Below are 13,117 nucleotides of genomic sequence, written 5' to 3'. Positions count from 1 at the left end.
GCCTACTGTTCAAGCAGCGCACAGGTCCGGGCTCAACTGTTTCGCTTTCTTTTTCTGAAAGTAAATGTGTTTTCCTCGGTCGCATAGGAAAAGGACATTAAGGTAAGCTCGGAATTTGCAGATTAAATATAAAGTGTTTATTTCTCTACGAAAACATGTTGCTCCCCACGCACATGAACCCAGGCTCGGCAGACGCAGATAATTTCGCCATTTTCCGAAGTGCAGCAGCGCTGCGGACTTCCTTAACCTTTTTGTGAACAGTTTTTGACACCCGCGTCTCCTCGGCGATACGAAAGGCTTTGTTTCTGCACAGGAGAAACAAGTACGATGCGATAAACACTCTACGTCGACAACACATTTACTAGCATATTGTCCGCCTGTGCATGTGTTCAGATGCGTTTCAGGAGAAAATGTGGAAATTAGGTCTTTCCTCCGTTTAATCTCGAGCTAATGAGCTAATGGTATCGAAATGGAATCAAAACCAAAACACGAGATAACGCCTCGAGGTTAACGGTCCGCGGTGAAACGTCTCACTATGTAACTAAATAATCGATAATCTGATCGCAAACGGAACCGTGATTGATTGCGGTATAGAGGGCACTTGCTCAGGGATCAGCAAGACAAGTTTCCAAATGGCTGGGATGCATGAAGGAAAATATATTTAACTTGAATGTGATTGATGCCGAGAGATAGGAAACGCCAATGAAACAACCAATGACCTTTCTGAATATGATGTGCGTCAGTTCGTACACGATTTTCACCACCACAGTAAAATTATATATTGGCAACGGTGCTCGTGTGCCACATTGCACGTCGTTATTTTACCATAGTAATAAGATATTTGAGTAATGCATGTAAGAGGTCTAAGTGGACCTCTTCATTTTACAGACGTTTTAGTCTGACAGTAAATCAGTTCCATTTAGTTCCCTGCTTATGGTGTCCACCAGCTGTCGCAGGTGAAGGTTTCGCAATTAGTGTGCTTTAAATAACTGTGAATAATAGCGTAACTCCCCTTCCACTGCCGGGAGTAAAAATTCCAGTGAATTAATAAAATGCATTTGCGTATACATTAGACAGCGTAGATAACACCTATCTGAATTCAGATGGAATGTTTAGTACATTTCAGGGATATGTCTTTCATATTGGTATATGTATTTGACGGGCGCTTTGGTCCAAAATAAATTATATTCACACTCAGCCAGATGTGCGTTTCGGCAGGAGCAACGTAAGTAACAGACTTTTATGGTACAAGAGCAGTGTCCCACTCAGGACTTGAAACCACAGCCTGCTGGTTACAGGTCCCAGTGCTTCAGGGCACTGAGAAACAGCTTTCATCAGGCGGGGGAACTTGGTTCAGAGTAAACTGATTTGTGAAACATTGAATGCAATTTACACAATTTGCCAGTAGTGCTTCTATTGACACTATTCTTCATACTGGAACACTTAAAGGAGCAGAAAGAGTTGCAGGAATTACCTTATTTTATGATAGAAAAGTCATTCGTAAGGTGGAAGCACACCCCTTTATCCATGTGTACATTACTGTAAATGCCTTTTGTGTACTTTGGCTACTTCTTAAGGTGACCAGCAGAGGGCTGTAGGCTATTAACAATGGAGAGAGTTTTATGCTGTGCTTCAAATGGGAAATCATCAATTTCTTTTATATCTTAAATAAATAATCATTGTTTTATTTTCTACAGCACCTTTAATGTTAGAAGCATTGTAATACGATTTATAATAAAAATGCAATAAACAAATGATGAGAGAGAAGTATAAACTATGTAAACTATAAACACTGTAAAATACTTTAGTGTCCATCGTTGTAAAGCCGGTACAAATATGAAAGAACAGAGCACAGGCTAGCGCTCTAAAATTTCAGAAGAAATGCATTTTAAACATTTTCGCAACAAAAAATCCAAAAAATGTTTAAGCCCATATACATAATTTGTGATTCAGCAAAATGAGACATTTGAAGGGGTTGAATAATCCCTTGAAGAAATCCTCTATTTAACTCTTCTGAATAAACACATCTCTTAATGTCCTATAAGTACAATTTGATAACGTGCTTCTGTGATCCTAGCCAACAGCAATACCCGTCTGGCAGGTGGACACTATTGAATCACCACCTCCCATTTTATTCTGAAAGATAAGCTGAAAATATGGCCACAAACTAAAATCTGTTCTTTCAGTGCTTAAGAACCCATGTAAGAGAACGCCAGATGTGAAGTGAGCAGGTGCTTTATCATGCACAGGGGTGGTGTGTTGGTCTAGGCTCTCATGAGGCTCTGTCAGAGCACTGCCACACAGCTTGGGGCTGTGGCTCAGGACGTCAAGGTTGATCTTTGGAACTGTGCAGGTTGGACATCAGAAAGGCGACAGTCTGGAGGGGGCCATGTGGTGGTTTTTAGCTCCTTTTGTTTGCTGGCAGCTGGATCAAGCAGTTTGCTTGGACAGTGGGGTCTGAGAAGGAAGTTCTGTCTTGACCTTGCATCAAGCAGGAAAACTGTCCTCATGCCATGATTCATCCTTTCAGCCTCACTTTCATGAACACCTCATTGATTCCAAGAGAGATGCCTTAAAGAAAATAAAAACCTACAAGCCCACTGGCAGCACCTGAGCTTTGTGTATTTGGTCAGGGTTTTGTTGTTTTTTAATCGCAGGGTTAAAAAAACATGTGGAGGAACAGATAATCATTCTCATTTGCCAACTATTCATGAATATTTATGAAACAATTTAAATTCCTCCTGCTATTGGTGTGTGGGAAGCAGTGTGTACCTAAAGAATAATCATCTCATCTCTCTTTGTTGATTTAGAAAGAACACCTTACCTTCTGAAGACTTCAGAGCTGCACCTCAGTGCAGAAGAGCTTCCTGTTGTTCATTCTGTTGGGTTTCCTGTCTTCATTCTTTTGGTACGTTTTGACTCTGAGTCCTGTAGAATTGCTTTCACCCTCGGGATAGGTGGGCATATTCCCCTTTGGTTTTCTATCCCTGCAAAAAATGCTCTTCTGGAAAGATTGGAAGCACAGCAGCCAAGGGTCTCCAGTTTGTGTTTCTGTATCCTCAGCCTGCAGGAGGGGAAGGAACAGTGTTCTTTGGGGTGCACTGTGAGATCCACAGAGCCAGTAGGAGAGGAGGAACTAGATGAGTAGCGTGCAGAAATGATTGTGGTTCTTCCACCAAGACTGCATTGGTTTATAAGAAATTACACCTAAACATGTCTTTCCCATAATGCATCTGAACTGTAAAGAATGATGCATCATTTTCAGTTGTAGCACCACTTGAGAAATATTTCTGCATTTATTCACATTTGACCTTTTCATTTTCCTTAAGTGTCTGGGCGGAGTTCCTCACTGGACATCATGGTATCTAATTCTCTTTTCTACCTTAGGATGTCTTCATTCAGGAATGGATCAACAAAACAAACTAACAAAATTCTCCAATAAATCCTGCTTTTCCAGAGCAGCTTTGATTTCAGTTTGAGACTGGGGGCACCGCGCAGCCCAGGCAGGAGTTATAATCAGACGTGTGGGTGATAGATGGGGGTTTGGTTGGCTAGTGGAGTGGATGCACTCAAGAAGGTAGAGTTTATGCAAACAGGTTTCCCAGGCTTGGACTAACAACTGAGGTAAACAAAACATTTGATTTTGATTTATGTCTGTATCCAGACCAGCCTTGACAGTCTTACCAAACACAGTCTTTAACAATCCCAAGTTCATGTTCATATTCTTTGTGTTCTGAGGTGGATAAAAACACATTGATCACACAGCATTTAGAAGGTTGATTTCAGAATTCAGCAGGCAAGCACAAAGTGTGTTTGATTCCTGGCTAGGAACTGGTCTGTGTGCAGTTTGTGTTCTCCTGACGTTCAGATAGGTTTATTCTGGTTTATTCTGTCCAGGGTGTGGCCCTGCCTTGTGTCCTGTGATGGGCTGGTGTCCTGTCCAGGGTGTGGTTCTGCCGTGTACTCTGTGCTTCCTATGGGCTGCTGCAACCCTTACCAGGAATAAGTGACTTTCTGGTCATGGATAGTGGATGGAAATTAGATAGTTGGAAACACCGCATGAATATAAACTGAACTTGCTGTGTCTTCAGTAGACAGAGAAAACCTGGAGGGTAGTTGTTGTGCTCTGCTGCGGCAGCTGAGCTGGTGCTGTGTTGCAGATGGCAGAGGAAAGGAGGACGGTGCAGGTGACTGGCTTGCCCACTGGCGTTTCCAAGGAAAGGCTGGCAGACAAGCTGGCCATCCACTTCTTAAGGACTCGGAACGGAGGCGGTGAAATAACCAGCATCACGATACCAGACGACTCCTCCACCACAGCCCTCATCACCTTCGAAGACAGTGAAGGCGAGTGCAGGGTGGGACACAGCTGGGGAACACAGGCCCCTGGGCTCTCGGGAAGACGCACAGACCCAGAGGGAATCACGGTTCTGACCCCGCTGTTGAAAACCCAGCTTCTGGCAAACTGAGAGCTGGAATCAAGTGCAGAGTTTGAAAGTTGTGAGTGACAAAGGGGTCAGGGTTCAGATTTTATGTGGGCCTTAAGTGTGACAGCAGTACACAAACAGACCTACAAGTAGATTCTTACCGCGATTAATGTCACCATTTTGTAGTGTTAGGTCTGTAGTGCTGCAGTCTAATTAATAGTAATTTTATATGTCGGTGCTGACTGTGATGATAGTCCTTGTTTGTCAAGAACAGAGGCATAATTGTAACCTTTAAAATTCTGTATCAGCATGCATGAAAAGGACTAAATGGTATTTTGAACTGAACTGTGCCTTAGGTGGGCATTCTAGGCCCCAGAGTGGTTTGTGTGGTATAAATGAATTGTACTTGTTGGTTTAGTGGCCCACAGGGTTTGCAGTCGAGGGAAGCACATTCTAGCTGTGAGTGACCAGCAGTATGAAGTGACCGTGAGCCTTCCCAGCAGTGATGTCAGCCCGGATGAGGTAAGAGCCCCTCCCATGTTTCTTGATGAGTGTTCAGATTGATTCTTGGCTGCTGCTCCTGGTTTTTTAATTTGCTAACTATTCCACCTAAAAAATAGCTTCTGAAAGCGCACTGCAGCGTAATTATGAGATGGTGCAGAAGGAAAGTAAATTAATGTATCCAAGCCAACTTCCACATTTAGAGCACATTCTGCTTCTCCAGTAATGCCACAAGATGTCAGTCATTAGAAATCGGATTCCTTTGGAAACGCGTAGTAATCAGTGTGCATGATCTCGACAAAGGCAAATGCTTGTCAAAGGAAATAAATGTAGCTTGATTTCTAAAAGAATGCTTACTTGTGAACTTAAATTCAACTGCACAGATGATTTCATGAATTGATTTAAGCTTTTACAACAATCTTCTGTCATCGTATGTAAGGATTATGAAGCAAGGTAATTACAGCCTGGTGATTACAGCCCTGCAAGGTCTGTCTCTTAGAAAGAAGTGGTTCAAAAACTCAGAAAAAGTCATTACCGCCAAGATGATCTTATTGAATCAGTAAATTGTGCTCTTAATGCAGTGAGAGTGTTGGACATTAAGAATAACTCTGAATATGTGGATGGGTTCATTAACTAATGGGCTGTCTACAGGGACTGAAAGAATTTCCCAGAAGCAAATTTTCTAAATAACAATTACAATGCATTTTTCTGAAACGCCTGATAAGGTGCTCTTTCTGTTGACTTAAAGGAGATGTTAAACTTACTGAAATAAAAATACTTAATTTTAAGTTCCATAATACAAACCTATTACAATGACAAAAATAGTTTGTATTTATTAAGGTCTGTGACAGGGAAAAACTATTAGAAATTGTTGCTGGGCTGCAGAAAGATATGGAAAGAAAAAATATATTATTCAAAAGTAACTTGAAATAGGCATTTTATATGCATTCTGATCCTTCTATGTGAGTTTGCAAGCTCTCTAGGTGCTACAGTTTCTGTAGGTTAATTGATGCCTCTATATGTTTTGCTGTATGTCTATCTATCTATGTGGTCTTACACTGGTCCAGCAGTCCCCACCAGGGTGTAATCGCTTCTTGTGCCCTATGCTTGGAATAGGGTTGGGTTGCCACACCCCTCACCAGGAATGATGGGTAAATGTGCTTGAAATGAGCGAGCTGTTGTTCGGGTCTTAGAACTTGTTTCGGTGTTATAAATCTAGACTGGGAAAGAAAACATTGAATGCCGTAAAATATTAAACCCGAAGAATTAATGAAAGATTCACCCTTTATGGTATTCTCTTCCTGTGTCTTTCCCAGATCTTCCTGCAGGTGGCTATGACCGTGGACTACGGCAGGCTGCCCGATGGCAGAGCCGCGATGAGGACTCTCAAGAAGAACTTTGCGGACGTGCAGTTCAGCTTTGACCAGAGAGAAGAGCTGTGCACCGTCAAAGGTCGCTTCTCTGACATTCAGGACCTTGCCAACGAAGTGCTGAGCCTTCTGCAGACATCCGAGCCTGCTAAATCCCCAGTCCTCAAGACAAGCGAGAAGAGCCCAGGTCCTACTGGGCAAGAAGACCATTCCCAGAAGGCTGAAAGGAAGAAGGAGAACAAGATGAAGGAGCGTGCTCCATTCCCGGTTCCCAGGAGTCCCAGCCCGCTCTGTCCTGAGTCTACTGGGGCTGGGCATCTGGACAGCACAAGACATGCCACAGAGGCTTCGGAGGATTTTAGCTTGATGATGGACTCCGATATTTACAAGTACATTCAGAAGCACGGCGAGGAGAAATACAAGCAAATCCTTTGCAAGCATAAAGTGGAGGTGGTGGATATTAGCACCAAAGACGTGACCACCTTGTTCTTACAGTCCAGCCTAGAAAGTTTGGGAAGCATGGAAAGCTTACAGGAAGCCCACTGGGATCTAAGAAGTCTGTACCAGGAGTATGAGAACACGCTGCGCAAAGAGCAGATCCTGAAGGAGGGTATTACCGAGAGCAAATTGTATTGCGAAATCCTTCAGTTTCGCTATCCCAAGATCCTTCTGAGCGAAGATGACACCTACATATACATCATAGGCAGCTCCAGCGACGTGTCGGAAGCCAAGCAATACTTGCTGAATATCCAGATTAAGCAAGGAAGCATTGGAAAATATGACTCTGGAAGCCCTTCTACACTCTTGCCTACCAGGACCTCCCTGGACGATAAAAATGACAAACATCCCAAGCTAACAGGCTCTGGTAAACCCGATGGCAGCAAAGATTATAGATTGGCTGCCAATTTCAATAGCTGCAGGGAGCCTGTGTGGAAAAGCAAGGTGCTTGGTGACGATGACCTCTTCTCTCGGCTGGGGCCAAGTGAAGGGGCTCATATGTTCTCTAGGGATTTTGCCTCCCAAGGAAGTCAAGCCTTTTCAAGTGGAGGGTTCTACCTGAGAGATCTCAAAGGCCCCGACCGGACAAGTGAAGACGTACTTTTCAAGAAATATGAGTCTTCTTCTGCCGGCAGTAGAATCAAAGACCGCCGCCCCTTCCAAAGTGGCACAACAGTCAGAGCCACAGGACCTGTGAAGGCTGTTCAGGGAGCTGCTGCATCGAGCACCTTCCACCACATGGACCTGTTCGCAGGTGGTGAGGTGCTGAATGACAGAGCCCTCACCACCACCTCACACAACTTTGAGTTCAAGCCTCTGGTGCAGAGGTCCAACAGCTTCTCGGGAAGGATTACATCTAAAGAGGACCGGAAACCGGCTGGTCTGAACAACATACCAACAAGCCAAAACAGAAACAGTAGCAGCAGCCCTGGAAAAGAAGATTCCGCTACAGCACAATTGTTTGTCTCTGAAGTTGTGTGGGTTTATGTGAAAGATGCCTACAGTGATCGCATCGCCAGTATGACGTCAGGCATTCAGATAAAGGAGAGCAAAGAAAAAGGCTCCATAAAGCTGCTTCTGGTGGGGCTGGACCAGCTGAAGCTCAGCTTGTGCAAGCAGGAGTTGCAGAGGCTGTGCTCAGTGGTGGAAATGGACCTCACCAGCACTGAGGTCAGCCTTTCACAGCTGGGCGTTACACATCCGAAGGATGAGACTTTGGAGATGTTTTGCAAGGAACTAAAAAACAAATATGAAAAAATAAAAATAGTGACAAGTGATTGCAGTGTCCGTGTCTGGGGCCCCAAGGAGTTGTGTGTGCTGGTGACCTATACACTTAAAGAGGTTTTCAATGCAGGAAGTTTAAAACCCCAGCGATCCGTCTCAGAAGCCTACCCCTCTGCAGCTTCCCTCTCCTCTGTAGTGGACACACATGAAGACGAGGTCCAGTCCAGCCAGACCAAGGTGGAGGCATATCTGAAGGACCTAGAGTCTGCCTCCAGAAAACACAGTTCCAACAATGGGAGTCTCAGCCAGCACAGACCAGCGAACTCTGCCCTCTTCTCAGCAGATCACTCGGAACATTCATCACATGACCTGACGTTGCAGACAGAGAAAGAGCTGAAGGCTTCCACTCAAGACGAGATGAAGGACAACACCCAGGAGACATGGGTTGAGGAACAACATCAGGACCACTACAATTCGACTCTGAAGGGTAAAAATCATTCTTTAGCTAAGAAGGACAGGAACAGCATGTTAACACAGAAAGACTCTAATGTCACACAGAAATTGAGAAGAGGCACAGTGGATGGAGAGCCCGCCCTGACAATAAAAACCCTGAATACTAACAGGACTGTATCTGAAACCCACTCAAGGCTCATGGAGGTGCCCAAGATGGGTAATAAGACTGACAGCGGGTTGCAGTCGCTGCCTACGTGGGCGTACAGTACCCAGAAGACGGGTCTGCAGAGCAAGGAGTGTGATTTAGGAAACCCGAGAGATCCCAGCACCCGTCAGCAATGCCAGGGCTCCCCTAGTGATCCAGGCACAGAAAGTCCAGGTGCCAAGCTTCCCCTGCAGAGCTCTACCAAGACACAGGATGCCCAAGCTCGCGTGGTGCCCATTGAGACCTGCATACAGTGCCAAAATAGCAGTGTGTCCAGGACAAAATGTGGTATTTTACTCTGCATTGATTGCCAACTGAAGATCCATACCAGCTGCAGAGTTTGTGCTCAGCCCAGCGCAGTTGGCATCAAAGGCTCCATGACCTACACAGAGTTGTCCACCAGTCTGAGTGGACATCCCAGAGACATGACGTTAAAGATCACCTACATCATTCCTGATGGCATTCAAGGGGTAAGGCTGTTCAGAGCGTCAACAGAAAATTAGACCAAACTGTGTGAAACAAGTCATTACCTGGGCTGATGTTTAGCATGTGGTTGTAGAAAAATCAGGTTTTCCAGGGATAAGAAAAGCCACATGTTCCAGCCATCCTGTGAAAGATATCAATACATATTTCCACAGGAGACTTTGTAAAACACAATTGATTACTTATCTGCCTATTCTGTAGTCTTCCTGACACAGAGCCTTCAAAAATGATTTCAGGGGCTATTTCTTCTGGAGCACAAAGTAAGCTCATGCCCCAGATAAACCCGAGCGTAGCATTTGCAAGATCCAGTGCAACTACAGACATACGAATTGACTTCATGCATATTAAAATAATGAATTCACTCTAACATATCAGCTACCATATTCCATACTGAGTGAGTCTTCATTAGAATTTATAGGAGGCTTCACAGACAAAAAAAGCACAGCTTAACAATAAATCATTTTAATTCTTAAGAAATTTGGGAAATTTGGAGTGCAAGTTAAGTGCAAGGGTACATCAAATTCCCTTTGGTTTCTACTCAGACTTGTTTTTCCCTCTTTTCCAAAGGAAGGCCACCCTAACCCTGGCTCACCATTCTCGGGAGGAGCTTTTGATGCTTACCTGCCTTTAAACCCCAAGGGGAAGAAGCTGCTTTCTCTGCTGAAGAAGGCCTTCGAGCAGGGTCTGACCTTCACAATCAGAGCAGGGAAGACAGAGGACAGGGTGACGTGGGGCAGAATTCCTCACAAGACCAAGATGGAAGGAGGAAAGTCAGGGTACGTTTGTGTGGAAGGAGTGGCTAGTGCTGCAGGATTATGGGTAGAATGGAATCTACTGGAGCTTTCTTGACCAACATGCTTTACCCAGAATGCTCCAGCCAGCCCTCTTCCTGAAATGGTGACCTGCGATACGTTAGTGTCCTGTCTGCAGGGTCTCTGTGCTCTCAGTCTGCGTAACATTTAGACTGAGCTTTTACATTGCTTTCATCTCTGTCAGGCCTCAGGCCTGTAAAAGACTTAAACACAAAACAATCATTTATAGAACATTTACACATGCGAGGAGGCACTTTGGTCCATTTAGCTTATTAGGTTTTTAGTAGCTAATTGATCCAGTGATTTCAAATCCCAGACGCATCTATAAATTAGATATCGGTTTCAACAATTAGCTGAGCAGCATGTTCCACACTCTTACAGCCATTTCTGGTTAAAAGTGCCTCTGTTCTCCGTTTGAAATGCACCCGTATCCCCTGGTTCGGGGGTCACTGCTTATTCAGCACATCTGAGGACGAAACGGTTACTGAAAAAAGAAGGAATAAGAATGAGATAGGCACAGCAGGCCCCGTACAGCAAGGGATCACCAGGGCTGAGCTGCAAAATTGTAATTAGACAGAAAAATGTAGACAGGCCCTGCCCTTGGCATTGTAAACCTGTCCCCATGCTTGACAAGTTGCAATCAAACTAGGCAGTGTATATCTGGTATGAAAAGCATGAACATAAAAAATCAGTCTGATGTACTCATCTACATTTTTTGTGTCATAAACTCTGCACTGGATAAGCAGTGGCACGCTGTGTTATGAAAAAAAAGTGTTCATTTGTCTCCTAGTATATGTACCCACTGTAACTAATCCCACTTAACTCTCCTCCCCAGGAATGGCTACCCAGATGCCACATATCTCAGTAATGTGCTGGACATGCTGAAGTCCTTCGGTATTGAATCCAGTAAGTAGAGTGAGACTGAATTCTGCCACGACTCAGGAAACTGGACCTTTCTACTGCTGGATCAACAAGCTCGTCCAGAATCATCGTAAAACTCTTCGTACTTACAGGACAGTTTTTGTTTAATTTTATATTAAGGAGGTGTATATTTTTTTATATTCGCTGAAAAAAGTTTTTCTAGCTACCTGCATATTCACAAATGTCCACATGGTGAAGCTACAACTGAACTGCTGGCACTTGGTTCAGTGTAGAGTTACAGCTATCAGAGAAAACAGATGTATTCCCTCTTAGTATACTGATAACAGCTTTCCAGTGTTCAAGGCAGAACAAATTGTTGGCCTTTCTTAAAATTAAGATGAGTTTGAGAATGCCGTCATGATTTTAATGGAAAAAAATGTCCCTAGTTGCTTGTAAGAATCCACTCTGTGGAGCTGAATCAACATTTCTCTGTCTTGTATCTGGAGGAAGGAGTTCCCCTATCTTTCCTTGTAAAATTTACCACCCTTCTCCCAGTTCACATTCCATGCAGACTTCAATAATGATACAACACATCTTCCCCCTTAAAAAAGGACGAATTATATCTGAATACAAACAGTTGATTTCTGTTCCTGTACCATGATGCTGGTAAAGTGTAGTAACCATTTCAGGTAACGTCCTACTTTGCCTGTAAAAGTATCATTTAATAGTTTTATATCATTGAATTCTCTCCTTGAGTGATTCCAACACACAGAATCATGTAGAGTAATTCACTGGTTCCTTTACTCAGATTCTGAATGTTTTATTGTCAAATTGTGAAATGTTTTTCTATAGCGGTTTGTGAATGACATTCCAGGAGTATTAACTGAGATGCACAGTCCGAGCTGATCTTAGAGGGCGTCTCTGAAGGCAACTCCTGCGCTCTTACGCAGCACTTTAACTCTGGGACCTGCTGCTCCCAACGTCGGAGCACAGCTTCACTCTGGTTTCCAGTCCTTGCTCAGTGTCTACTGATCAACGCAGTCAGACCACATGAATAAAAACTGCAAAATTTTCTTTTACTCCGTGAAGTTCTGTGTGATTATTACTCTTACTCTGGAAAAGACTAAGAAATTGTCTCACAAAAAAACTTTCCAGATAGGAGAGTTTATTAAGATTTTCACTTAGCCTTCAGGCAGAATTAATACAATGGACACTCTGTATGGAAACTTATCTGCAGTTAATCATTGACTTGATTGACTTTCAGGTGAAAGTCTGTCTCCGTTGGAAGCCTGTTCTCAGCCCAGCTCACCTGTGTTCCCCATTATGGACCAGGGGCTTGGGAGGCCTTGCCAGGGCTGAGCAGGATGCAGCAGCAGCTAGGGGACTGATCTGATGCCCAGTGCAAAGCCGCGATGCTCTATTCTACATTTGCCAAGTGCAGTTTACCACAATTATGTGGGTTGAGGCAAATTCTTACCAAGAATAGTGACAGAGTTAATCATGAAAAATGTGATGATAGTTATAAGAGTGTATGGGTAAAATTGCTCTTGAGTGTGTGGGTGTGATGACCCCTGTTCTAGAGTTTGTTTTAGATTAAAAGCTTACACCTAGAACTTCATTGCATCAAACTGTGTGATACCTGTAATGACAGTTTTGGTTTGAGAATATGCACCTTTCCCACAGGGATCAAAATAGGGAGCCGAGGTTTGCAAAAGAAGCACCCTCCGCCACCCAGCTCCGAGGACAGAATCACTGAGCTTCAGGCGTTTTCAAGCTCAAACACTCCCAGCACAGCCGCAGGAGCCGGTAACCTCACCCAAGATTTTAAGGCAGAGGAGCCAAATGTTGGTCCTCAGAGACCCCTGTCCAGCAGAGTTTGTAGGACTGGAGCTGGGTCCCTCAGCTTTAATGGCATAAATTCCTAAGATTATCTGTGGTGTCCTAATGACTAGTGATGCACATTAGAACTGGAGAAACAAGCTTCTGTTGGAATGGCTGCCTTGTAGGAGCCATTAGACCAGTGATCCTCGTTCCTGGAGAATCATTGTGACGTCCACGTCCATTCTAAGCTTCTAAGGACTTTGGCCCAGAGGAGGCTCAGGCACTATCCTGTTTGCTTGAGATTTATATTGTTAATCGATTGCTTCCAGGTCTGCAGCTCCCCATGATGCTCCGGTACCTAGAAATTCTGCTGCAGCAGGAGTCTGGATCACTGATTTAGACCTCGAGTGCAGCCCTGCAGCACCTCTCTCTGGCAGAGTTTAAAGATCCTCAAGAAGTGTTGAG

General features: G+C 44.1%; 1 protein-coding gene across 2 annotated transcripts; it reads left to right on the top strand.

Moving 5' to 3' along the window:
* The first annotated feature begins 4 nt into the window (after positions 1 to 4).
* Positions 5 to 11,910, top strand: LOC148814538 (uncharacterized). Of its 2 annotated transcripts, XM_088906414.1 has the most exons (7): positions 5 to 102; positions 2,811 to 2,908; positions 4,161 to 4,344; positions 4,843 to 4,946; positions 6,242 to 9,145; positions 9,726 to 9,934; positions 10,806 to 11,910. In XM_088906414.1, the coding sequence occupies exons 3-7, from the start codon at positions 4,161 to 4,163 to the stop codon at positions 10,882 to 10,884; spliced, it is 3,480 nt and encodes a 1,159-aa protein (XP_088762540.1). In that variant the 5' UTR covers positions 5 to 102; positions 2,811 to 2,908; the 3' UTR covers positions 10,885 to 11,910. The 2 variants fall into 2 exon arrangements, with proteins under 2 accessions (XP_088762540.1, XP_088762541.1); XM_088906415.1 differs by lacking the exon at positions 2,811 to 2,908 and having other exon boundaries at positions 61 to 102.
* Positions 11,911 to 13,117: the final 1,207 nt, after the last annotated feature.

This window comes from Atractosteus spatula, chromosome 26, assembly GCF_055471065.1.
Source record: "Atractosteus spatula isolate fAtrSpa1 chromosome 26, fAtrSpa1.hap1, whole genome shotgun sequence".
NCBI classification, from domain to species: Eukaryota; Metazoa; Chordata; class Actinopteri; order Semionotiformes; family Lepisosteidae; genus Atractosteus; species Atractosteus spatula.
The sequence above is the reverse complement of the archived record's forward strand: the minus strand, read 5'-3'. Positions and strand labels throughout refer to the sequence as shown.

Bases quoted from the DNA above. Each gene is read 5' to 3' on its own strand.
- LOC148814538 (XM_088906414.1), top strand. From the start codon at position 4,161: ATGGCAGAGGAAAGGAGGACGGTGCAGGTGACTGGCTTGCCCACTGGC. The intron at 4,947-6,241 runs GTAAGAGCCCCT...TGTCTTTCCCAG, and splicing joins GTGATGTCAGCCCGGATGAG to ATCTTCCTGCAGGTGGCTAT. The intron at 9,935-10,805 runs GTACGTTTGTGT...TCTCCTCCCCAG, and splicing joins ATGGAAGGAGGAAAGTCAGG to GAATGGCTACCCAGATGCCA.